This window comes from Sphaeramia orbicularis, chromosome 13, assembly GCF_902148855.1.
Source record: "Sphaeramia orbicularis chromosome 13, fSphaOr1.1, whole genome shotgun sequence".
Classification (NCBI taxonomy): domain Eukaryota; kingdom Metazoa; phylum Chordata; class Actinopteri; order Kurtiformes; family Apogonidae; genus Sphaeramia; species Sphaeramia orbicularis.
Genome location: NC_043969.1, coordinates 9255994 through 9279960, shown reverse-complemented (window position 1 = coordinate 9279960; position 23967 = coordinate 9255994). Strand labels below are relative to the sequence as shown.

Below are 23967 nucleotides of genomic sequence, written 5' to 3'. Positions count from 1 at the left end.
TGGAGCTTATCCCAGTTACTTATGGGTGAAGGTGGGGTTCACCCTGGACCTGTCCCCAGTTCATCGCAGGCCTGACATATAGAGACAAACAGTCACTCTCAGATTCACTTCTATGGGCAATTTAGATTAACCAATTAACCTGTCAGTGCCTGTCTTTGGTGGGAGGAAGCTGGAGTACCCGGAGAGAACCCACGCAGACACAGGGAGAACATGCAAACTCCACACAGAAAGGACCCACCCCCATCGAATGGTGTTGGAATCCAACCCAGGACCTTTTTGCTATCCACTGCACCACCGTGTCACCCTAAAGGATGTCGCTGATGTGCTGTTTCCAAGAACATGTGAAAATTGGCTCCACGATGTACACCCTCTTTACCTAATACAAAACTGAGCTCTTGATGTGACACATTTAGGCAAATGAAAATGAGCATTATATCTCTGAACTGCAGCATTGGTTGCAAAATACAAAATGAAATGCTCCGGCAAGGTACTTTGATTATACTGAATTTTATATATAAAAATACAAATTTGGTAGATATTAATAACAAAAATATGAAGTAAATTTAGTTGGAAGAATAAATTAGCAGAAGAGGTCAGTGGCTTACAAGGGGTTGCAATTCGAAGGAAGCACTTTTGCAATATCAATATTTTATTTGAAGTTGATGGGAAAGATAATATACTGTCCTCTGCATTTTGCATTGAAATCTGGTATTTTGCTATACTTTGTTATTATTTACTGACTATGTAGATGAGTAAATGCAAAGGTTATTACATTAAAACAGAGAAAAACGAAGAAAAAGGAGTTTTTCAGCAAAATATAAGATTAACTGAACATGAAAAGGTGTCTTCAGTCCCTGTCATTTGTCAGACTACATGGGTTTTACTGGTGAATTAATGTTGCAGAGGATGATGTGTTTCCATGTCCCTGAACATCCAAATGGGTCATATTTGATGGCAACGATAGGCTGAGAAATTACATTTTACATTAATTATTCACATGTATCGACAGGATTCATGGTTCAAAAGTTATTAAGTATTTTAGGGGTTTTGCAAAAAAGTTTTCTGATTCCTGCTTCTTTTATCTGAATAATTCTTGGATGTTAAACATTTCAGGACATCATCCTGTGCGTCGGGGAACGCTGACATTTTTCACCATTTTCTGACATTTTACCAACTGATGATTAATTGAGAAAATAACCGACATATTAATCAATGATGACATCAATTGTTAGCTGCCGCCCCACACAATTGAATGAATAAATGTAAGAGAGCTTGGACCTCATAGAAAAAAATGTCCTCTGCATTTGTAATGAGAGTGAATATTTTTAATCAAAGCAACCATTTTAACAAAAGTCTATGAAATCACTTTATTTTAGGTCCAAACAATCACATTATAAATAGACAGCAATATGGACACATGGCAGACAGTTTCGCGCAGTTGAGGTTTTTCTTCTTCTTCCCTTCTTATACCTTCTTGAATACTTGGTGGCAGACTTTGTCGAGCACAGTGAGTTCCTAAGAGAGAAGACAAAGACCTTTAGACCAAATATCCAACATGATGCAACAGTGTCTTAGTTACATATTCATATTGATCCTTTATCTGAATGTGTTATATGGGTCCTTCCTCCACTTGAATGTGTATTTCATCATCCCTTTTATTGTTATTACATAGGACCAATCATTCTTATCTAATTTTTGGAACATTTATCATTCAAGTTAACAGATAAAGTACTTTGTCTCGATTGCATGTGGGTGTTAATGTTGAAAAGAAAAAAGGAAGACGCAAGCTGTTTCACAAAATTACATTGAGTTTCCTGACAAATGTGTAAAATCTTCACTACTCTGCTTAATGTGTTACCCTGTGACTCCAAGTCCTGATGTTTCTTTTATTACAATGATAATAATATTCATTTGTGTAGCATCTTTTTGCACAAGAAGTCCTTGACAATAAAGAAGTTGCATGGACCAAGTGTTGCCCAAGATATAAAAAAGCAGAGATGAAACGCCACGGTTAAAGTGACATGTAAGGTTCAAAGGTCAGTATAATTCATCCAGTTCATTTATTTAATATTTATGTATTAGAGGTAATTTACAAAATGCCTATGTATACTTTATACATATACACAGCTGCCCATGAAGTTGGAATAATTTTATTTTCAGACACATTCCTCTTTTTATTCCTATTTATACACACACCATTAATCACCTTGGCCAGGTTCAGTGATTACATACTGAGTCCCAGTTACACTTCTCCATCAACAATAAATCACATCATCACAGTTATTTCATGGGAAGTGACAAATGGTAGACAGTGTATTTACATATATACATTTAGATGTTGGTTTAGTTTTCAGAATCACTTTGACAGTAATTATTGAATCTGCTTCTTCATTTTACATGCATTTACCTTATACTTTTGTGGATTCTGATGTTGTTGATGGAGTTATTACTGATTGGCTTTAAAATCACCTTAGAACACAGGTGTCAAACATGCGGCCTGTGGGCCAAAACCTGCCCGCCAAAGGTTCTGTGAATTGAATTTGTGACATGCAAAAATTTCATTGGAAATATTAACAATTAATGGTGTCAAAATCATTTTAATTCGGGTTCCACGTACAAACCAATATAATCTCTGGGTCAGACCAGTAAAATACCATCACAACAGCCTATACATAAGGAAATTTGCAAAATTTCTCTTTGTTTTAGAGTAAAAAAGTAAAATTATATGAAAATATTTACATTTGCAAACTGTCCTTCTACAACAAATGTGAATAACCTGAACAAATCTGAACAACCTGAAATGTCCTAAGAGAAGTACGTGCAATTTTACCAATATTATATCTGTTACTAAATGTTTTTTGTATTTGCAAATGTAATTTAAGTTATAATGCACATGTGTAAATGATAAATTGAGGCATAATATTGTTAAAATTGTACTTATTTTTCCTAATACATTTGAAGTTGTTCATGTTATTCAGATTTTTAAGGAAACTTTGTATATACTGTATAAACATTTTCATAATATAATTTTACTTTTTCCACTGTTATTAATTTACTGGTCTGGCCTATTTCAGATTATATTGAGATGAATGTGGCTCCTGAACTAATATGAGTTTGGCACCCTTGCCTTAGAATCAGGACTTGGGTTAGTAAGTGAGTGCAGTCAGCATGTACTCTGATAATAATAATAATAATAATAATAATAATAATAATAATAATAATAATAATAATAATAATAATAATAATAATAATAATAATAACAATAATAATAATAATAATAATATACACTTTGAGTACATACAGTGAATAGCATAGAACAGGAGATGAATAAAATAAAACAAAGTTAAAAAATAGGATCAGTTTCTCACCAGGTGTAGCAGGTCTCCTTCAATCCAATGTTTCCAGCCACGATTTGCCTTTTCACCCTTCTGAACACACACCAGTTTGTCTCCATCCCAGGTGACCAGTGTCTGTTAAGTCACCAGAAGATTTAATGCAATATTCACCCAACAGTCACAACACATGTACCTCATTTTTCTTCATCTTACCTGTATATATCCTTATTTGTTGTACATATTTCTCATATAGAGTTAGCTTTTCGTATATTTCTGTAGTTTTTAGTAGTAGGTTAGTAGCAAATGTATATTTAATATTTTATCCTGTAGTTTTTTGTGTGATATTTCTTTACAGTCTTTTTTTTACACTAAATGTTTTTGCTGCTAAACAGAACAGGGTTATTAAACGGATTTTCATTGTTCCTGTGACAGTGACAATAAAGATCTATTCTATTCTATTCTATTCTATTCTATTCTATTCTATTCTATTCTATTCTATTCTATTCTATTCTATTCTATGTATGTTACAATAAATACAGCATAATGTTAATAAGTCTTAAAGGATCTGGAAATCGTCCCACCTTAACTTTCCGGTTGTCCAGGGCTTTTGTGTGCTCTTCAAACTCCTCTCCCACAGTGAAGTTGACTTCGTAGTTCCTAAAAGTGCTCAGGGTTTTCGTCTCAAACTTGTCTCCATTCTGGACAATCACCTTCGTCTGATGCAGGTGGATTGCGATCTTTCTGGTGGCAAAGTCAATATCTGAAAAAAAGAGATATTCATAAACTCAGCCAGTCCATTTATTTATTTATTAATTTTTATTTCATCAGATTCTTTCATAGTGGTTTGTTGTGTTGTTTGACATTTTTACTTTTACTTTTATAATGTAATCCAGGGCCACCAAAACCAACACACACAACACCACAGGCCACTTATTATGATTCCTCACATACTGGTGTTTTGACAGTCTCATTTACCCTTTAAAAATGACCTTGCTCCGAGTCAGAATAGGCTTAAATGAGTTTCTCCGCCCTGTTTGGCATATGGCCCCACCAAAGAGAACCACCCACCCTGACCATTTTTGTATTCATATCCCATTTGCCCTAAAGTGAAAATTCAATTTCTTTCCATCACTCTTACAGATGAGGCCCCTATATTTACCCGTCTAAATTATATTTTTGACCTATTTCCATAAGGATGTCATTTTCCTATCCGCTTGATGGAAATGAGGTGCTGTGGAGGAACGAGGCATTCAGCATTCAGGATTTTCCCAGATTTGTGAGAGATGACTGTACCAAGGTTGTATTATGAATTGCAGATGGAGTTGTGAATAATGAAAGTGTTTCCGGGTTTGATCAAAGATGCGCCTAAAGTAGAGCTGAACGTCTATGCCTTTTTTTTTTTTTTTGGAAAAGACAAACTTGCCTGTTGCCCGTTCCAGAGACAAAATCAGTCTTCCAATTCTGGGTTCAGGACGATGGAAATGCAAAAAGGAACGAGTCAATATTTATTTGGCGTGGTAACAGATGGCAGCCGCTCACAGAGTGGAGGTTAACTTGGCCTGACAGCAGCTCAATGAGGAAATGAAGCAGTGCCACATCATTCCTCTTTTTCCCTTCTCTCTCTCTCGCTCAGACTATGTTTCCTCTGTCACACTCAGACTCTTCTCTCAGTCCACATTTTCTGCTCAGGCCTTCCTCTCCACATGGCTGCTCCCTTAAACCTAACTTTCAGATCGATCTCTGTTTATTAATGAGCTTTGAGGCATCCTGTCTTTTTATGCCGTCATTTAACTTACTCAAGGTCTGATAAACTGAGGCACAAAAATGAGATGCATGCACGCAGCTTACCGAGGGCCTTCATGACCTCCTCAAAGTTTTCGTTGCTCACCATCTCCCATCGTCCATTGTAGTCTGCAGGCATTTTGGGCTGGTATTCAGTTCAGGTTTGGACCTTGGTTACTGTTTGCCTTCAGGTTTGCTTGTCAAAACCAAGAGAGAGCCCGTTCAAGGGCCCAACCCTTTATATACACCGTGTAAGTGTGTGCGTTTGCGCACACAAGTTTGTGGACCAAAGGACAGGGTCCGCCTGATAATTCCCTTATGACAGTTGTGTGTTTGTGTGTGATGTAAAGTTCACATTTGCATTTTCAGCACACATCTTTCTGTATAATTTCTATATATGTTTGTAGATGCTAAATGCCATACCACCTGCAGAAATGTACATCTTGTGCAGATGATTATGAAACTATACACTGACTGCATATTGGATGAGCACAAACACTCACTGGCATCCACTTAAAGAGTTTGCATCACTTTTTTCTACTCCCATTTTCTCCCATCAAGCTGTGCCATACACATTCTCATGAAGCCAGAAAGGAGATGAGCAGAGACAACACAATTACCTCCAACACTCACATGCACAGTATGTTTATTTCTCAAGGTTTATGCTTGCAGTGGAAACATTCCTCTCTGGTTTTCAGTCAGAGAAGAAAGTGGTTAAGTTCAAGGAAAGAGATTTTGTTGACTCAAATACATCTCCTCAGCAATATTTACTGGCATGAAATTAAATACTTTTTCACAGAATCACTTCCTAACATTTGGGACTTCTGGCTGTCGTTTAGCATCGATTTAAAATTTAACACATACACTTTTATTACCCGGAGCTACATGATCAGCAAAACAGTGAGCCGGTGTACCTATATTTATATCAGTGTGTCAGTGTGTGGTGTCCAAGGTGTTGGTTTTTCTGGCTGGTTTGGTTATATAGTCTTAGACCATAGTTCACTCTTTATCTACAAGAATTTGAGAATTGTCTCAGCTGCAGCCATAATCAATACAGTACTTGATCTGTTTCAGAAGAGCTAAAGTGCTTTCAAAGTGCCAAGAGTAAAATGTTCTGGTCACAACACTGATTTACATTTGCAGCAGTACAGTGCTCCATGGTATCTGACAGAGACACTTGTTTGATCCTCCAGTGATGTGGTTGTAAGTGGAGGGTCAAAGTTGACGTGGGTGGTGTGTGTCGTACTTTATCAGAGCTGATAAGATGCTTGGATCTACACTGATCTTTTGCCCATATCTTACAGCAACGTCTGCCTAACTGATCATTTTTCCAGATAATGATAATGATAGAAGTCTGCAATTTCATCTCTGCATAATAAATAATGATTAAATATTGCAAATAGAGAAGGCAACTCATAAAACTGGCAACAAAGGCTTGACATACACAGCAAAGTCAATGTTGTTATAATTAATGAAAATCCATGAAAATGTCAAAGTATTCTTCACTCCTACTCCTATTAACACAGAACAAAAATATCAGTGACAAGCTGGTGAATTTAATGCAGTGTTTAACAAGTAAAGGGATGGAAATGTTTGAGAAATATGCCTGTATGCACCTAGCAGGTCAATAGAACCATATGTTCAAGTAAGGGCTATGCTGTATCTTAGAGTTGTTCAACTTGGTGATAAGATTACAGTGACAGACCTTAGATCTATGTTGTATTTAGTGGTTGTCATGTAGCTGTCAAAGTGTCCACAACAAACTAATCTATTCATATGCTTATACATGTTTAATATTCATGTGATAATGCTTTATTAGCAAGTATACTTTTTCAACCCATAAAGACCCAGTGCTACTTCTGTGGCAGTTCCCAAATGAATTTTTCTCTATTTCTACCTTTCTTAACTGATTTAATAGATTTTTTTTTTTTTTTTTTTTAATAAAATTGTCCTCTGTATTTTGCATTTTTCAGAGTAGATGGTGTATTTTCCTATATTTAATTGACAGATCATGTAGATATTCATGAAAACTAAAAAAAAAAAAAAAAAAAAAAAAAATTCAAAGTTAATTATATCAAAACAGAGAAAAATGAAGAAAATAGGACCAATGCCCCTGTAGCTTACCGGCATTTCCTATATGTTATAATGGGGAAATTTTTCAAAGTTGCACCAATTCCAGAATCAGATCCAGATTCAAATAATTTCACTAACTTTTGTTGACATCATCATAAAGAAGCTGTATACCAAGTTTGAAGTCAACTGGAATTGTAGTTTCGGTGAAGAAGACGATTGAAAACTTTGTAACAGACGACAGATGACGACAAACGACAGACGACGACAACAGACGACGAGACGACGACAGACGACGACGACAGACGACGACGACAGACGACGACGACGACAGACGACGACAGACGCCGCCGGAGGCCACATGATGACAATAGCTCACAGCCTATCGGCCAGTAAGCTAAAAAAGTGACTTTGTCAGTCAAGTATGTCATTAACTGAACTTAAACTGCCATGGAAGTTTCTAGCACTCTGGACACCATTTGAAGCAAAAACACAAAGTCACTGGATTGGGGTGAAAGCATATATATTGTTACATATGTAAGAATATATGAGACAACAGACCACACTCGTCCAAAGCCTTGCCCCCTGCTGTCTGACCAACAGAAGAATTATTAAAGCTTATACATGTTTAGTCTTTTCCCACGTTAGATTAATTACCATTGTGCATATTTCCTTGAATGGAACAATTGTAAAGTGAAGCCAGTGGTGTTTCCTTAAAGAGAGGGTAAACAGTAAGTCTCTGACCCATCAATTTGTGGACAGTGGAGGAAGCAACAAGCTTGACATGTTCACAGCAGGTAGCCATGCATATTATGTCATGTTTAAAATGAGAATACTGGAGACTGCAGCATTCCACGTTCTTCGCCAGACCCCAGTGTGTCCATTCACTGTCATTGATCCTTTGATAATTCTATTTAAAAAAGCAAAATATTAGTCCTTTAAGAAAAAGTGACTTTTTCGGTCAAATCTATCATTAACTTAACATAAATCAGGTGTCTCCATCCACTGTCATTGATCCAACTCCATGGGTTTTACCGGTGAATCAATGTTGTAGAAGATGACGGTGTTTCCATGTTCACTACAGAGCCTCTGAACGTCCAAATGGGTCATATCTGATGACCATGAAAAGATGACAAACTGCATTTTACACCAATTATTTACATGTTTTGATAGGATTAGTGGATCAACAGGTATTAAACAGTTTATATCAATGGGCAGGTTGTGTCGCTAGTGGGTGTTTGGGTCTGTATGGGTTAAACCTGAAAGTGGTACATGATGAATTCAGTGCAGCAGAAAATATCAGAGCACGACAGTGTTAAAAAGCTGATGTTTTACATTTCTTTGAAGGATCTCTTAGTCAAGGTTATGATTCATAATGGTAACTGCAATAAGAATGAATGGTCTTTTCAGGACAGCCAGAAACTTCAAAATATTAAGATTGAGAAATTAAAAATCAAATTCATGTCACATCAAGTCAAGATTTAATTCTGTTAAATCGCTCTGTGTGTGTTTGTGCTCCGCAAGCAAAACTAAAAATATTTATGTGTGTTTTTCTTTCCACTTTCACCTCAGCAGTTTGATGAGCATGTTTCAGATGCCACCACACAGGGGCAATGTTGCTACACATCATTCAAAGCTCCTCATGAAGTAGACCTTGTGTTCTGTGCAAAACAGTACAACATATTATACTCTGATCAAAGTTAAGTTGACACACAACCATCTGGAAAGCGAGGGCCCAGTCGGTAAAAATCTGTTGTCTGTGTTGTGTTGCTTTTACCGGGTGAATTGGAATGCTTTTGTAACTTGTAAAAGCAGGTTAAAGAGATCAAAATCCTTTTAAAACATCAACACAGATCAAAATAAAATACTTCTAGTGAATTTTGGGATCTGTGTTCAGTCATTTAGAGAGTGATGAAGCTGCATTTGATGATACAGATGCCTGCATGCTTGGTGTTCACACGCGGTATCTCATAAACGCATGCAAATGCAATTAAGGGGGTTTTAATAATGCATGACAGCTGATTTATTTTTAATTCTGCCAAGTTCACACCTAATGGCACATCCTGCACCTCATAACCTTGGAGGTACAAACACACATACACACAGACATATACACATACACAGAGACACACATTTTCTGTTTTTCTGTAAGTTGAATTATCCTTTGAATGTGCTTCAGTGTTTTCTCCGGTTGCTCACAGGCATGGCTCAGCTGCCTCCCAGCAAATCTGTGTTTTCTAACAGTACATGTGGATGATGTTACAACCAACATCTCATTTTGAGCTCATATTATGCTAGCAGAGCAGCCGGCGCTTCTGTTTCCCGTCACTTCGTCCCTCTCCCTCAGAGTTGTTATGCTCGTATCACAGGCATATGTGGCGTATTTTATGCCGGCATGCTGTTTCACTCTCTGTAAGCCACTTTCAATATCCTGTACGATTCAATTCAATTTGCTTCATTAGTGTGGCAGTCAAAGCTACATTTTACTAAGCCTTTACATCCCTGTGCAGCTCCCCTAGCGGTCTCCTCATCTCACCCATCTCTTCCTCCTCCCTGTTGTTTCTGAACATCAAAGGTTAGAATAATCATAATATTCAGAAGAGACAAATGACTGAGAAAAGCCTGCTCTTTGTAATGAAAGCCTAGTCATGGATTTCAGCACTGAGTAGATATGTTTGTAATGTATTTTCATCCCACCCATGGACTCTAATAGTGCAGTGTCTTGCTGTGTACTTTGATGTCCCAGTGAGAATTGAAAGGGCCCCAATGTTCCCACACAATTGAATGATTTTTGCTTTTATCCTGCTTATGGAAGAATTTCTGGGTAAGAAAAAAAAATCACTGCAGCAGTTTTACATGAGTACAAGATGAAGAGAAGCTGTAGTTGAAGAGACTGCACATTGAGAATGAATGTCTAAACACATTACAACTCAATTAAGATAATACCCATTTTACAGGTATTTTATTTATTTTATTTTATTTTTTTTTTAACTTTTTATTCTGACAAGCACTGGTAATTTTTCTTTCTAATTCCACTTAAAAATCTTTTCATTTAAACCATATATTTATAGAAAATGAGAGCTGGCAATAAATAACAGAAAATTGAATGGTTTTATTCCCTGAATAATGCAAACAAACAAATTATGGACAAACAGCTGCAAAAAGCATTCCAACATGTAAGTCATAAATTATATAAAAGTTTGATGGAAAAATATTTGGTGGTTTTATAGTTCTGTGAAATGACAGCCAATGGTAGACAACATGCAGTGGTGTAGTCCAGGGTACACAGCGGTATACGGAGTATACCTACTTATTTTTCAGTCAGCATTGTATATACCCACTTCTAAATCCCCCTATTGTGTACCATTCAGTAGTATCTGTGAGTCAAATTGCCCATGTTTTCCCCTAGGATGGTGAAGCCATGACCCGCCCTACTCTGCCTTTAACTGGCTAGTACTTGGTACTTTCACTGATTAGGTTAGTTAACTTTAGGCATGAGGACTGATGAGCCAATAGGAGGCGAGTAGGGCGGGTCATGCCGAAGAAAATATTTCTAAGTGCCAGAGCCAGGGCTCTGCTTAGCACTGGCCACTTCTGGAACCTGATTGGCCACCTCAGGTGCCAGTGCCACCCTAATTGATTGACAGGTCACTGCACGTTGCGTTGAAAGATATGCGATTATTAGAAATGTGAACAAGAAAGGCAGAATAAATGTCTTTCAAATGAGTGACACATATTGAGAGAACCTAATTTCATTGAATTCATGATTCTGAGGTAAGTTTTAAGGTGGTTTCAGAATGAGTCAGTGTTTTAAACTACTGTCCATATGACTGCACATTTAGAGGAGAGATGTGGTTGCCACTAGTTCAACTATGCGAGTGGGCTAATGTTATAAAAGGGTAACGTTATGAAAGGCTAATGACATCCTATGTTTGCCTTACATTGAATACATTTCCATTCATGCAGCTGCTTGTGTGACCAGTAATACATACAAACTGCTCCTGATTAAGTCACGATAATTTTATAATAGTCAGCAAATACTACTAATGGATTTTTGGGTAAACTAAATAGAGTAGTCTTGTATGTCAGTGTTTGTAAAATGTTGTTTTTCTGGATAACTTTTAAATAAATAAACAGATAGACAGATAGACAGATAGATAGATAGATAGATAGATAGATAGATAGATAGATAGATAGATAGATAGATAGATAGATAGATAGATAGATAGATAGATAGATAATCAATCAATCAGTAAAGGCAAAAATTTAAAGTATACCCACTTCTCCAGGGGACCACTACACCACTGCCAGCATGTATGTGTGGATGGATGGATGGATGGACGGATGGATATTTAAAGCAAAGCATCCTCTTTTCCTACAATAACCAAAGTGCTTTTAGTGCTTATACCTAAAACACTAAAGTACCCAGAGTTGGGGTATGTGCTTCAGTCACTCCTGGTAAAGTCCTAGATGTTTTAGTGTATTTGCCACTCACACCTGTTACTTTTTGAGGGAACACAAAAAAGTAGAGATGCTTCTTTGAAAACTGACATTATACAGTGGTTGGCCCAAAAAAGTTGCCGCCTGGATTTAACTGAGCAAGTAGGTAAGAGCCTTCGTTGCTTCTCATTTCTGAAACAACCACATTGATAAAGAGCATAAAGTTTGGACTGTTTCACCATAAAAAAGTCATGTGGTTTGATGAGTCCAGATTGACCCTGTTCCAGAGTGATGGGTGTATCAGGGTGAGGAGAGAGGTGGATAAAGTGACTACTATTACGTCTAATGCCTACAGTACAAGCCTGTGGGGGTAGTGTTATGAGCTGAGGTTGGTTCAGTTGGTCAGGTCTAGGTTCAGTAATGTTATATGTCCATAAAATGAGGTCAGCTGGACCTAAATATACTGAATGACCAGGTCTGAACATCAGTGGAGTTTTTCTTTCCTGATGACACTGACATGAAATAAAGCCAAGATTCATCACTGTCAAACTGTCAAAAAGTGGTTCAGGGAGCATGAAACATCATTTTCACACATGGATTGTCCACCACAGAGTCCAGACCTGAACCCCCCTGAGAATCTCTGGGATACGGTGAAGACTGTGCAGTGGTCCTACTTTCCCATCAGCAACAGAAGATTTTGGCAAAAAATTAATACAACTCTTGCTTGCAGTAAATGTTGTGACATTTATTGGGACATTGCATAAGCACTGCTTGTCATAACTGATGCCAGAGTACATGCCCCCATAATCAAAGTTAAAGGCGATCCAAAGAAATACTGTGTGACCTTTTTTTTTTTTTTGCCAGGCAGTGTACTTATTCACAGTCGGCAGAAATGTACAGTGACAACATTTTATCCTGTTCACTGGTTTGGGTCCTACTCCTATTTTTCATTACAGCTTTCATGCATTTTGGCATTCTCTCTGCCCTCGCTTTCACATTGCTGTTTGGTGTTTAATGCCACTCCTGGTGCAAAAAGGCATGCACCATGGCTTTGCTTTGTGAGTTGTGACCATCCATCTTCATGTTGATCATATTCCAGAGACAGGTTTGGAAATGGGAAGTGGTCTGGTTTCTTTCCAGAACTGCATGTGTAGAGGAAACAAAGTTTCATCATTCAAAAACCTTTACGATTTCAAAGGTGAGGGCCAGTGCACTGATATGATGTCTATACACTCACAAAGAGTGCACTTCTTTAGAGGGTACAAAATACTAGGCTTCCAGATTGGACCTCCTTGATGCCAATAGATAAAGCATATTGAAGTGTTACTGACTTGTGATGAACAAAAACAAACCTGTATAGACATATTCTTGTCAAGGTCACCCTGTGTATAGGTATGTCCTAGCTAAAGAAAGCTCTGCTTCTGTGTATCCACTCATAAATGTATGCATGTACATATGTGCTTGCTTGTGTTTGTTTGTCCATTTATGCATGCAAAGTGCCGAGCCTCGCTTGACCATCTTTCCTCTCCTCCACTGCAGCTTGGATTGAACCTATTACAGCCTGCATCCTGGCCCATTCTTTGCACGACGTCCAAGGAGCATAAATCAAATTCCATGTTCCACCTTTGCGTGTGTCATCACTTCCCCTGAGGGAAAATCTTGGAATCCTGACCCTTCACCAATCTATGTTTTGTTTTCTCACACATCCACTGCTGTGAATGAAGTAAACAGATAATCATGGGAAGAAAACATAGTATAAGCTTTCTGCCATCTTCCACTTTTTTTTTTACTTTTTCCCTCAGGAAGTTTGAGATGGAAAGTGGAAAGAGGGAGAAGGGGATGACAATGCTAAATATTTCATGTGTTCCCCTTGGTAATTCCGTACGGTCTGAAAAAGACCTTGTTTTCCACAGAAACATGTGGAACTGTGGGACTGATTGCAGGAGCCTGGGAAGCTCTCTGTTTCTCTCTATTTTTGCTTCTCTGCTCCGAAATAGGCCTGGATGGTGATGCATAATGCATGGGGCTTCCTATGTGGAGCTGGAAAGGGCTGTGGGTCCTGAGGGATCAGTCAGGGAGAGGGTGTCCAGATTCGCATTCTGCAGTGTAAGGCTGAGCATTTTAAGTAAAAATCTGATTGATCGAGAAATTCAGTAAAATCAGAATAATTATCCATTTTATTCCAACCATCCGGAGAAGTTCTCCTTCAGTGAAAAATTATATGTAATTTTCACATCAGCGAAAATACCCCTCGCAATGTAATTACAGTTATTTCTTAGAGACATTTTTAACCAACCCACTACCATTGTGCATTTCTGCACCTTACGCTTACATCAATCAATCAATCAATCAAACTTTATTTCTATAGTACTTTCCATACATGTTACATGTAGCACAAAGTGCTGTACACCAAACCCCTCACTGTCCCGCAGTTATAAATAGAAACAAGAATAAAAGCAACAGAGTAATGCAATGTTAAAAAGTAAAAGTTTAATCAAAAGCTAAACTAAAAAGATAGATTTTAAGTTTACTTTTAAAAATATAAACACTCACGGCTGACCTCAGGTCTGTCATGCCTGCCACCAGACGTTAGTCTGGTTTTGTCTGTCTTGTGTATTTGTCTGTCATTTCCTGTTTTATTTTGTTAAGTTTCCCTCTTGTGTCGTGTCTGGTGTCTTTACTTCCCCTCCTTGATTGTTTCACCTGTTCCTGATTACCTGTCTCCGCCCTGATTTGCTCCACCTGTGTCTCATTGTCTTCCCTCCCTTTTGTGCATTTAAGCCCTGTGTTTCCCCCTGTCTGTTGCTAGTTCGTATTTTCTTCGTGAGATACTTACCAGCGTTTTTTGGATCCTGTCTGTCTGTCTGTCTGCCCATGTACGACCTGGTTCTGCCACTGACCTCCCTCTGCTTTTCCCTTGTCGGAATCCCGACGTTCTCTCCCGACCCGGACTGCGGGTTTTCGTCTCCGGTCCGGTTCCCTAACCCAAAGAAGAACCCAGGACTCATTGTTCTCAAGATTTTGTTCATTATCATTATCAGTGCACTGTCAGTGAGCTTGGTGTTTAATAAACACTGTGAACTTTTACATCTGTCTCTGGGTCGTGCGTGTGGGTTCAGTTTTCGTACTCAGTGCATTACAAGGTCCTCAGGAAGACTGTTCCATAGTTTGGGGCCATAAAAGCTGAATGAAGCCCCACCATGTGTTTTTGTGTGTCTAGGAACAATTAAAAGATACGTACAATGTAATGGAAAAAAAACGTATACATTAATGCTTGAGGTGCTTTTCAACAATATCAGAAATTATGCTCTTGTGGCCCTGCGATGAACTAATGACACATCCAGGGTGTATCCTGTCTTGCCCAGTGGTAGGTGGGATAGGCTCCAGCACCCCCACGACCCTCTCAAAGATGAAGTGGTTTGGAAGATGATGACGTTCTTGTGCAACGATTTAACAGTGTTAGGGATAGAGTTGGAAGAACATTCAGTGAAGTTACTGTGAAATACCAAGGCTTGGTTTAATGCAGAAAACATTTGCCAGGATGTGGTAAAAAAAAAAAATACAAAAATACATTTTAAATAACTCAGAGTGATGTACCCACATTACCTGAACCGTAGCGTGCTTGAACATGATTTCTTCCCTCTCCACTTGCTGGTCTGCACTCCCGGTGTGCTTTACATTCTGGGCCCGAGCATGTTCATGCCATTACTTTATGGATTATGGATTTACTTTGGCTGCAGTGACACACCTTTCACATCTCAGTGGTTGACAAGTAGTTACTTCTGTCTCTTAAATGTAATTAAATAACTTCAGCAATTACTGCAGTATAGGAAAAGTACAGTACTGAGCAAAGTACATTGTATCTATTGGTTTGGTAAAGTTCTAATGACCACACATATGCATTTCTCAGTCTCTCCATTAAGATATAATAGATGTATGTACAGCCTTAAAAACAACAGTTTCAGGTAAAAATAAGGTGGTAGTATTTAGTGTGACCTCTCTTTGCACTTAGCATGTCTTTAACCCTTTTATTCAGACCATATGACATTTATTGCATTCATTTTTGGATGTTTTGTACCAGGTTTTTTGCAATACGTCAGATGTTTCTGTTTGTGCGGCTTCTTGTCATGGGGTCAGGGGTCACACTAAATAGTCACTTTAACCTCTACAACCCATTTAGTTCATTTTTTGTGTATCTTCTAAGGCTGTGCACATATTTCCTGTGTTTTATATATACATATTGTATAAATGTAATCTCTGTTGCAGATATTTTGGCTGATTACCCTCCTGACAGAAACAGACTTAGTTGTTGACAGCACTTACATGTCCTCAACAATATACCTATAATTACCTGTGGTCTCCCCAGGTGACAGACTAATGTATTTTTGGACAATATAGAATTTTAAAAAAAAATACAATAAGAGTGATTGAGTGAAAATTTCAATTTACCTACAACTTGTCATAAAACACAATTTCATTTGACCTATTTATCAAATGTCAAGGTTTAAGTACATGATATAAAATGCCTTCAGTAATGATGCATATTAAGTTACTGATCCACATTTTGTTATGTAATGCACAGTGATGAAAGAATATGTGGTGAACTACAGCAGAACCTGTAACAAATAGATTTAGGGTTTCCTTGAAGGTGCAGGAGAGTTTTGTGACCAATTCTTCATCACATCTGTAAAACCTCAGTCATAGCCTAAGTATCATGAATCCGTTAGTCTTTCTGTGATTACTCACCTGAATCTCTTGTATTACGGTGAACAATTTCGCAGTGCCATCCACCATAAACAAACCCTTTGTTTACAAACAGAGCTGGGAGGGAACTCGGGCATCTTCGGAATTTTGAAACGACGTGCATTGTGGGAAACGTCGGTTCGCGCTGCTGTCTGGCAGTGGCAGCTGCTAAAGACACGACGAACGGCAGGAGCTCCCATCCCTCTATCCATATTCCTCCAGCTGTTTCTGCATTTCAGCTGTTTCCACGTCGTTTGTTTCATCCATATAATATCATATGGTCGCACTGCCACTGTCAGGCGGTGACGCGAGCCTTCGCTTCCCACAATGCACGTCGTGACAAAATTCCGAAGATGCCCGAGTTACCCCCCGGCTCTATTTGTAAACACATGGCTTGTTTATGGTGGATGGCACTTCAAAATTGTTCACCGTGATGCAAGAGATTCAGGTGAGTAATCACAGAAAGACTTACAGATTCGTGATACTTAGGCTATGACTGAGGTTTTACAGATTTGATGAAAAATTGGTCACGAAAGTCTCCTGCACCTTTAAAATACTGCACACAGCTATGCAAACTCAGGTTATCACAGCCATTCACTCACTCTGACTGTTCACCCCGTCTTTGTGACTTTATCATCTATGATCTGTGTTGTTTCTGGCACGAAGGCATCATGGAAACATCAGAACTCCTTTTCATTTGTCATGACTTCACAGCAAAACACCTTAAACAAACACTTGCAGGTTAAAGTTGACTGACTGTATCTAAATACCGAAGAATTGCTATAAAGGATATTAGCAACAATAATGTTACACAATATATTTGTAAACCACACAGGGACAAATCTGTAGGAAAAAAGAAATTACATGAATTGGCCCTATATGTTAGTGATATAGTAATGCAGTTGTTCAACACATCCCATACAGAACACTCCATGTTACGTCAAATTTATTCAAGGTGTCGCCAATTTTTCGAACTGCTTAATCCTGAAGACAGGGTTCTGGAGCCTATCCCATCTACCAACAGCAGAGTGCGGGGTACACCCTGGATGTGTCACCAGTTCATCACAGGGCTGACATATACAGATAAACAACCATTCACTGTCACATGGGACTGATCTCATTAAATGACGTTGTATGTCACACCAGTTCTTATAGCATTTGGCGTGCTATACATACGCATTTTTGACCTTTCGCGTGGTACTGAATGCCATTTGATCGCGTGTCAATTTACACCAAGATCTCCAATTCACATAACCCTAACCATCAGTGCGTGGTATTTGATGCGGCATGAACATAGAAAGTTCAAGGTGACTTTATTGATACCCATAGGTAGATTTGTTCTGCAGTCCAGAGAGGGCATCTCAAGCAAACAAAAAAAAAACATTAAAACCACAGGACACATACAGGGGACAGATTAAAAACAGCACAGACAAAAGACATGGACAGGTACTCCCAGCAGCTCACTGATCATGGTTAAAACAGACTACAAAAAAATAGATTAAAAAAACAGACTAAAATAAATAAGTCATAAGATATCACTAAAAATGCCAATGTATAACTTGTAAAAGCATGATAAAAACATAATGATATAATACAAGTGACAAGATAAATAAATGATAAATAAGTTAAGACCAAGTTAAAATAAGTCAGAACCCAAGAATTAAAACAAAGTGAAGTGCATCAAGGCTCATTTAAAAGAGAGAAAAACGTACACACAAAAAGCTTATAATGCGTACAGATAACACACCAATTAAAAGTGGCGTATATATTTATTTCATGATATCACATTGGCCACATTCACACCAGTGATTTATACAAATGAACCCTTTAAGTGCATGTCTTTGGGCGGTAGGAGGAAGCTGGAGTACCCAGAGAGAACCCACACAGGATTGTGAGGCGTCAGTGCTAACCACCACACCACCATGCAACCCAAATTATAGATCTATTACTCTATTACAAATATTTGTCAATTATTGAACAGCTTTTAAGTCTTTTGCACTCTAATGAGGTCTGATATTGTACACACTGCTTGTGTTCTACCAGGCAACTGAAAAGACCATGTAACCTCCCGAACAGACTGGTCTGTTCCCTTCCAAAACCAGCTGGTGTTGGAATCAAACCCAGGACCTTCTTGCTATGAGGCAACAGTGCTAACCACCACACCACCCTTAAAGTGTGTGATTGCGTTAAAATCCAATCTTGAGTGTTTGGAAATGGTCCCTCCTCAGTGATCAGAGCTGCAGTGCAGTATTTTGGCCACCTGTTCAAGCAGGCAGCTAAACCCTACATAGGAATGGCATGAAGCATTAGCATTGTAAGGCTTAGAAGTTAAAATAATTTATGTTGAAGAAATGTAAGGTTTAACAGTGGAATAAATTACAGGGAATAAGTTATAAGTTAATTCATGTATTTGTTAAAAATATATTGACAGTGTTTACTCAAATAACAATTTACGTTTATGTTTGCAGAATTATTATTTACACATTTAACCCTTTCATGCATGAATGATGAGAACTTTAGTCAATATTTTTTTCTTGAGTGTTTTTATTCCTCTTTAGGCATGAAAAAAGCAATGCAATTGAATTTTTTTTTTTTTTTATGAACCTATTTTTCATGGAGTTACAAAAATGTCCACTCAGCTGGAGAACATGCATTTAATTTCTGAAACAAAAAAAACATGTATTTAAAACTCATTATCAGAAAGTGATATACTGTGTGAAAACTATGAAATAAAAACATTTTTAGTGCTGCTAATCTAATGTTTTCTCACATTTTATCACATTCAAATACTAGTTATTACTCATTTCATGAAGATAATATCCTCCTGAGACCCAGGAAATTGACAATTTTAGTTTTTTTACACTAAAAAATTATCTTGTTTGGAAACTGCATAATGCAACAATTTTTTCAGATACATTTTTAAAATTGTTTTTATTTATTGATTGATTTTGTTTAATGGAATGTCCTTTGCAATGGGCAGCATTTAAGTGAAGCTGTCAAACTTTTGTCCCCTATAGAGGATAACATGCATTGCTGGGTCTCAGGAGGATATGCAAAAAAAAAAAAACTTTTTGTTTCAGAAAACTGTTCATTACAGTCTGATAAGAATTAGCCATTGATTTATACTAAAACATGTTACTGCAGATCAGGTTTATCAAGAACAGCAAAATTACAATAATTGTATGAATTGCAGTGTTTGAGATGATGCATGAGTGTCCACTGTGTTGGCTGATATGGAACTAAAACAACAAAATCCATGAATAAACCATAGAACAGCTGTAGAATAAGTGTCCACTGTAGTGACCACTATGCATGAAAGGGTTAATTATTTTCATTTTTTGTATACAAGCAGCTAAAATAATCTGTTGAATGTGCCTTTCTAAATCACTTACATTTACTGATACATTTACCGATATTAGCTCCTGATTGGTTTGTTCAGTCATGTGAGGTTATGTGTCAGGAAGTGTTGTGGCAGTAGTTACAGTATGTGAAAAGTAAAGCACTGTTTAAGAAGAAATCCATCTCCATCCTGCTGTCTCATTTTATAAAGAATGAACCATTAACCACCAACGAACCCTCACATTACAGTACTGTCAAATGAACTGGATTTAAGACATCAGCTGTGTCAAAGCATGCAATAACCTAGTATGAGTATACCTTTAGTCAAACCAAAACACAATATTCTATTTACAGCCTAAACTTTTTTTTTTCTGTGGACTAGGTTGCAGTGGCTTGATGTCCCTAATCATTGAACTTAATTTCATTTGATGTACTGTACATTGTACTGTGCTGTCAAAGGACAATAAATGCTATTCTGATTCGGATTCTTAAAAGCATATGGGCGTCAGGATGTGAATTCCACTCTCTATAGTAAAGTGGATTTTATTGAGAAAACATATATAGCAACATTTTTCTCTGGTGACTGAGTTGGTTTTAACAGAAAGCCTGTGTTACACTGTGTTATACTTGAAGTGCAGTTGTTTTCTTTGTACTGGTAAAAACAGGAAATGTTGAGTCCACTGATGGAGCATGACTCAGTATGGAATCTATGTACGCATTCTGATGTATTTCCTCTACATTGCTCAATACACCCAGAGGATTAAACAAAAATCTCGTGTATGTTCAGCAGCAGAGAGGAGAGAAGACATGAGGAAGGGAGGGGAGAGGAGGTTAGTGGGGGAAAAAGTCTGTTCTCTGAGATGGTTGGATGCTTGTCCATCTGGATGCATATATGAAATACTCCAGCCATCACCAGCATTCTGCAGGTTTGATTTTAACCTGTTTGATGGAGTGAAAAAAGGTTAACGGAAATAAACGTAGAGGATATAAGGAATGAACCAAATAAAGGAGGAAGAAAACATTTGAAGGAGGTACAGAGGGTAGGAGGGAAAATAAAGGAGTCGCCGTGATTCCTGACTGTAGGCACGTGAGCTCTGTCAGCGTCTTTGATGTGAGATGTGGGAGTGGAATGAGTAAACTTTGGCCCAGGTTCACCACTAATTTCTTTTAGTTATTTAGCCTTTCCGCTTGCGAAGCTTTCAATCTCTCAGGCCTTCAGGGGGTCCAGATTATCTCTTTCGTTTGGAGAAAATGAGCTGAAGCTGGAAGCTACATTACCTCCTCTGCCTTATGTGAGCTCATTTTCCCACACCACCATTAGCTAGCTAAAGCCATTTGGAGATGCACAGTGGAGTGTTTCCATGTTCATCAGTAAGTGCCTGGCATTCCTTCAGTCAATTATCACCAGAACTGTCTCTGTGTGATAATTCACGCCTCTTGGCTTGTGCCTGTGTGCCAGGATGGATATGAAAGTGATATTCTGTTTTCAGGTTTTTCAGTAGAACCTCATACTTACTGCTCGGTACTCACAGTTGGTTTTATGTGATGTCACGTAAGTAGCATTATTTACAGAATAAGCTGTGATTAATGTAGAACAATCCGCTTTTAGGGGAAAAGTATTAAGTATTTATAGTGTATACAGCTGATCATGAACAATCCTGTCTCCAGTAAATAATGGTCTGTTTCTGGTTGTTTTGCCCATTGATTTGCTTCCTGGTTTGACCCTTACTTGTTTTTTGCTTACCTGCTTTTATCCAACCACTTGTGATGCAAATACAGGGATATTTCTCCCAAGGAAATGTAGTGTGAGCAGGATCACATTTTTCATCAATGTAATAGGGAAAAGTTAATTAGCAATAAAAAAACACACTGATACTGAACAAGGTTATAATAGTTTTGGATTTTTCATTATAGCTTAGTTTTAGTTAGTTTTGACTTTTTTTCCCCTCTAATTCAGTTAGTTTTAATTAGTTTTTAGAGCAGGTTTGCTAGTTTTTATTAGCTTAATTTTTTTTTTTGTAAATCCTTTGTTTTAGTTTAGTTCTAGTATTAGTTTTAGTTTTTCATATCCTTTCTCTTCCTTGCCGTCATATTCACATAAATCCCAGACAGGACTCTGCTGCTTTCTATGAACTTTAGTCTCCATGTTTCCAGGTAGAGTGGGGAAGAGAAGATGACTGTCAACGACAAGTGACGACAAGTGACGGACCATCATTTTTATCTGTTTTAGTTAGTTTTGTAAGCACACAACACAGTTTCATTTAGTTATCGTTTTTTTCTTTTAATTATAGTTTTTATTTATTTCAGTCAAGAAAATGTTTTTTTCAATTCGAGTTTTTGTCATTTCGTTAGTTTTCGTTAACAATAATAACCTTGATACTGAAGAGATCACATACATAATCACTGATCTCATATAATATTATGTGCCTTGCTGTTGTTCACAAACATGTTATGGATAAGCTCAACTTGGGAAGACATATTTAGTTTAATTATGTATAGTTTTAAAGGATACCTGTTAGCTCTAGATTCAGTTGATGTATACAAACAACAGGGTGCAATAGACAAAAGAAATACAGCAATTCATCTAAAAATAATTATGAATATTAAAGGATTCATATTTTGCAAAACCCACTTTTATTAGTCTTTGGTACATTTATTTGTGTATTTGGGGACCCTTAAAGTTCATAAAGTTTGAGTTTGAACCCTCCAGTGTCTGTAAAGCTATCTTTATATTAATTCCTGCAAAAATCGAGTGGATTTCTACAACCCGTTTAAATTCCTTCTTTATTTGTTACATTTTATAACTAGTTATGTCATGAAATTTGCACATATAAAGTCAAGACTTTTGATGAACATTTCTCAGAGTATGCCATAATTGTTTGTCAGTAGCAGCAGTTGTAGTCCATTCTGAAAATATGTCCAAACTTCTAGTTGATTACCTAAAGTGTTCAGTTGTTGCTTGTATCAATGAAAACAAGTGGCTTAACTGGACAAAGTGCACAGCCAACAACTTAGAAGGGGTGGGTTCATGTGCATTTAAAGGGCCAGTGCTCAAAATGACCTTTCTCGTGTCATTACTCAAAAATAGGGTTGAACTGTAGAGTTGAATTAATGAAGAATTCAGACCCAAGCATAGCATTTACAGTTTATGTAGACTACAGGGAAATGTTTTAAAATACATAATTCCATTTTAAAAAAAAACAAAAAAAAAACAAAACAAAATATCACTTCTTTAAACAAAACTGAATGGGCCCATGATCCAGGAAAGAAAACAGGGAGATGCAGTGGTTTTGGTATGCAATAAAGGGTTGCACACACCTATCCAACCTGTCAGCTAACTTAACTATCACTATTTAATTGTCAGCGTATCTTATTTCACACCAAATTACAACTGCTACGACCACTAATTATTGCAAAAGTAGATACTTGGTCACACCATATGTCTCCCGTGCATTAGTGCACAGTACTATACTAATTGGTTGTCATGTACTCTGAGCTGTAAGAACAGCATGATGTTCATACGAGTACACAATCACACAACATGAAAATAATTGAGAAGGGAAACCCATTTTCATTACCATGTTGGAAAAAGATGTTGCAAATCAAAAATAATCATATAAGTGACTTTCCATTTAGAAAATGAGAAGCGGGTTGAATTAGTGATATATTAAGTCAAATCTTTCAGACCTTAAGTCATTGTTTCATTTACAAGATCTTTTTTCCCTCAGAATTGTTCTTCAACACCTATCATCAGAGGATGATTCTTATTTTATAGTACATTTATATGTATTCATTGTAAGGAAAGAAAAGATAACATATGACTGTGTCTGCAACTGTGTTGGTTTGACATGTGGTTAAAACAGAACCTATATAATATCAGTTTATACATGACCCATAAACAGATTTCTGTCCTCACCTAAAATATGTCAGATTTGAAAAACAGTAACCAGGATATGCTTCATGTCAGATTTAAGCTATATCTGTACATATGTTCTGTTTCTTGTCAACTACACATGTAGGACATTTCAGACGTTTAAGCCTAGCCTTAGAAGATCTAGAAGCTTTCATAAATACTCTTATTAAAATATAGAAAAAAACACTTTACTATGTCCCACCATATAAAAACTGCACAAAGTCAATAAGTCTATAAAAAATAGAAAGTTTATGAATAGTTAAAAAACAATTTTAAAAAAATTAAAAAAAAAAAAACATCAAAAGGCTAAAGTAAGCAAAGATAACTGTTTTTATATGTCATCCT

At 37.3% G+C, this 23967-nt stretch overlaps 1 protein-coding gene across 1 annotated transcript; it reads right to left on the bottom strand.

The window, feature by feature from the left end:
- Positions 1 to 1310: 1310 nt before the first annotated feature.
- On the bottom strand, positions 1311 to 5308 carry LOC115431858 (retinol-binding protein 2). Its single transcript, XM_030152532.1, has 4 exons — positions 5184 to 5308; positions 3917 to 4095; positions 3369 to 3470; positions 1311 to 1515 (listed from the first exon to the last, which is right to left on the bottom strand). Exons 1-4 carry the CDS (start codon positions 5254 to 5256, stop codon positions 1465 to 1467), a joined length of 405 nt encoding a protein of 134 aa, XP_030008392.1. The 5' UTR covers positions 5257 to 5308; the 3' UTR covers positions 1311 to 1464.
- Between the last annotated feature and the right edge of the window lie 18659 nt (positions 5309 to 23967).

Bases quoted from the DNA above. Each gene is read 5' to 3' on its own strand.
- LOC115431858 (XM_030152532.1), bottom strand. From the start codon at position 5,256: ATGCCTGCAGACTACAATGGACGATGGGAGATGGTGAGCAACGAAAAC. The intron at 4,096-5,183 runs GTAAGCTGCGTG...TCTTTTTTTCAG, and splicing joins GGAGGTCATGAAGGCCCTCG to ATATTGACTTTGCCACCAGA. The intron at 1,516-3,368 runs GTGAGAAACTGA...CTTCTCTCTTAG, and splicing joins AAGGAGACCTGCTACACCTG to GAACTCACTGTGCTCGACAA.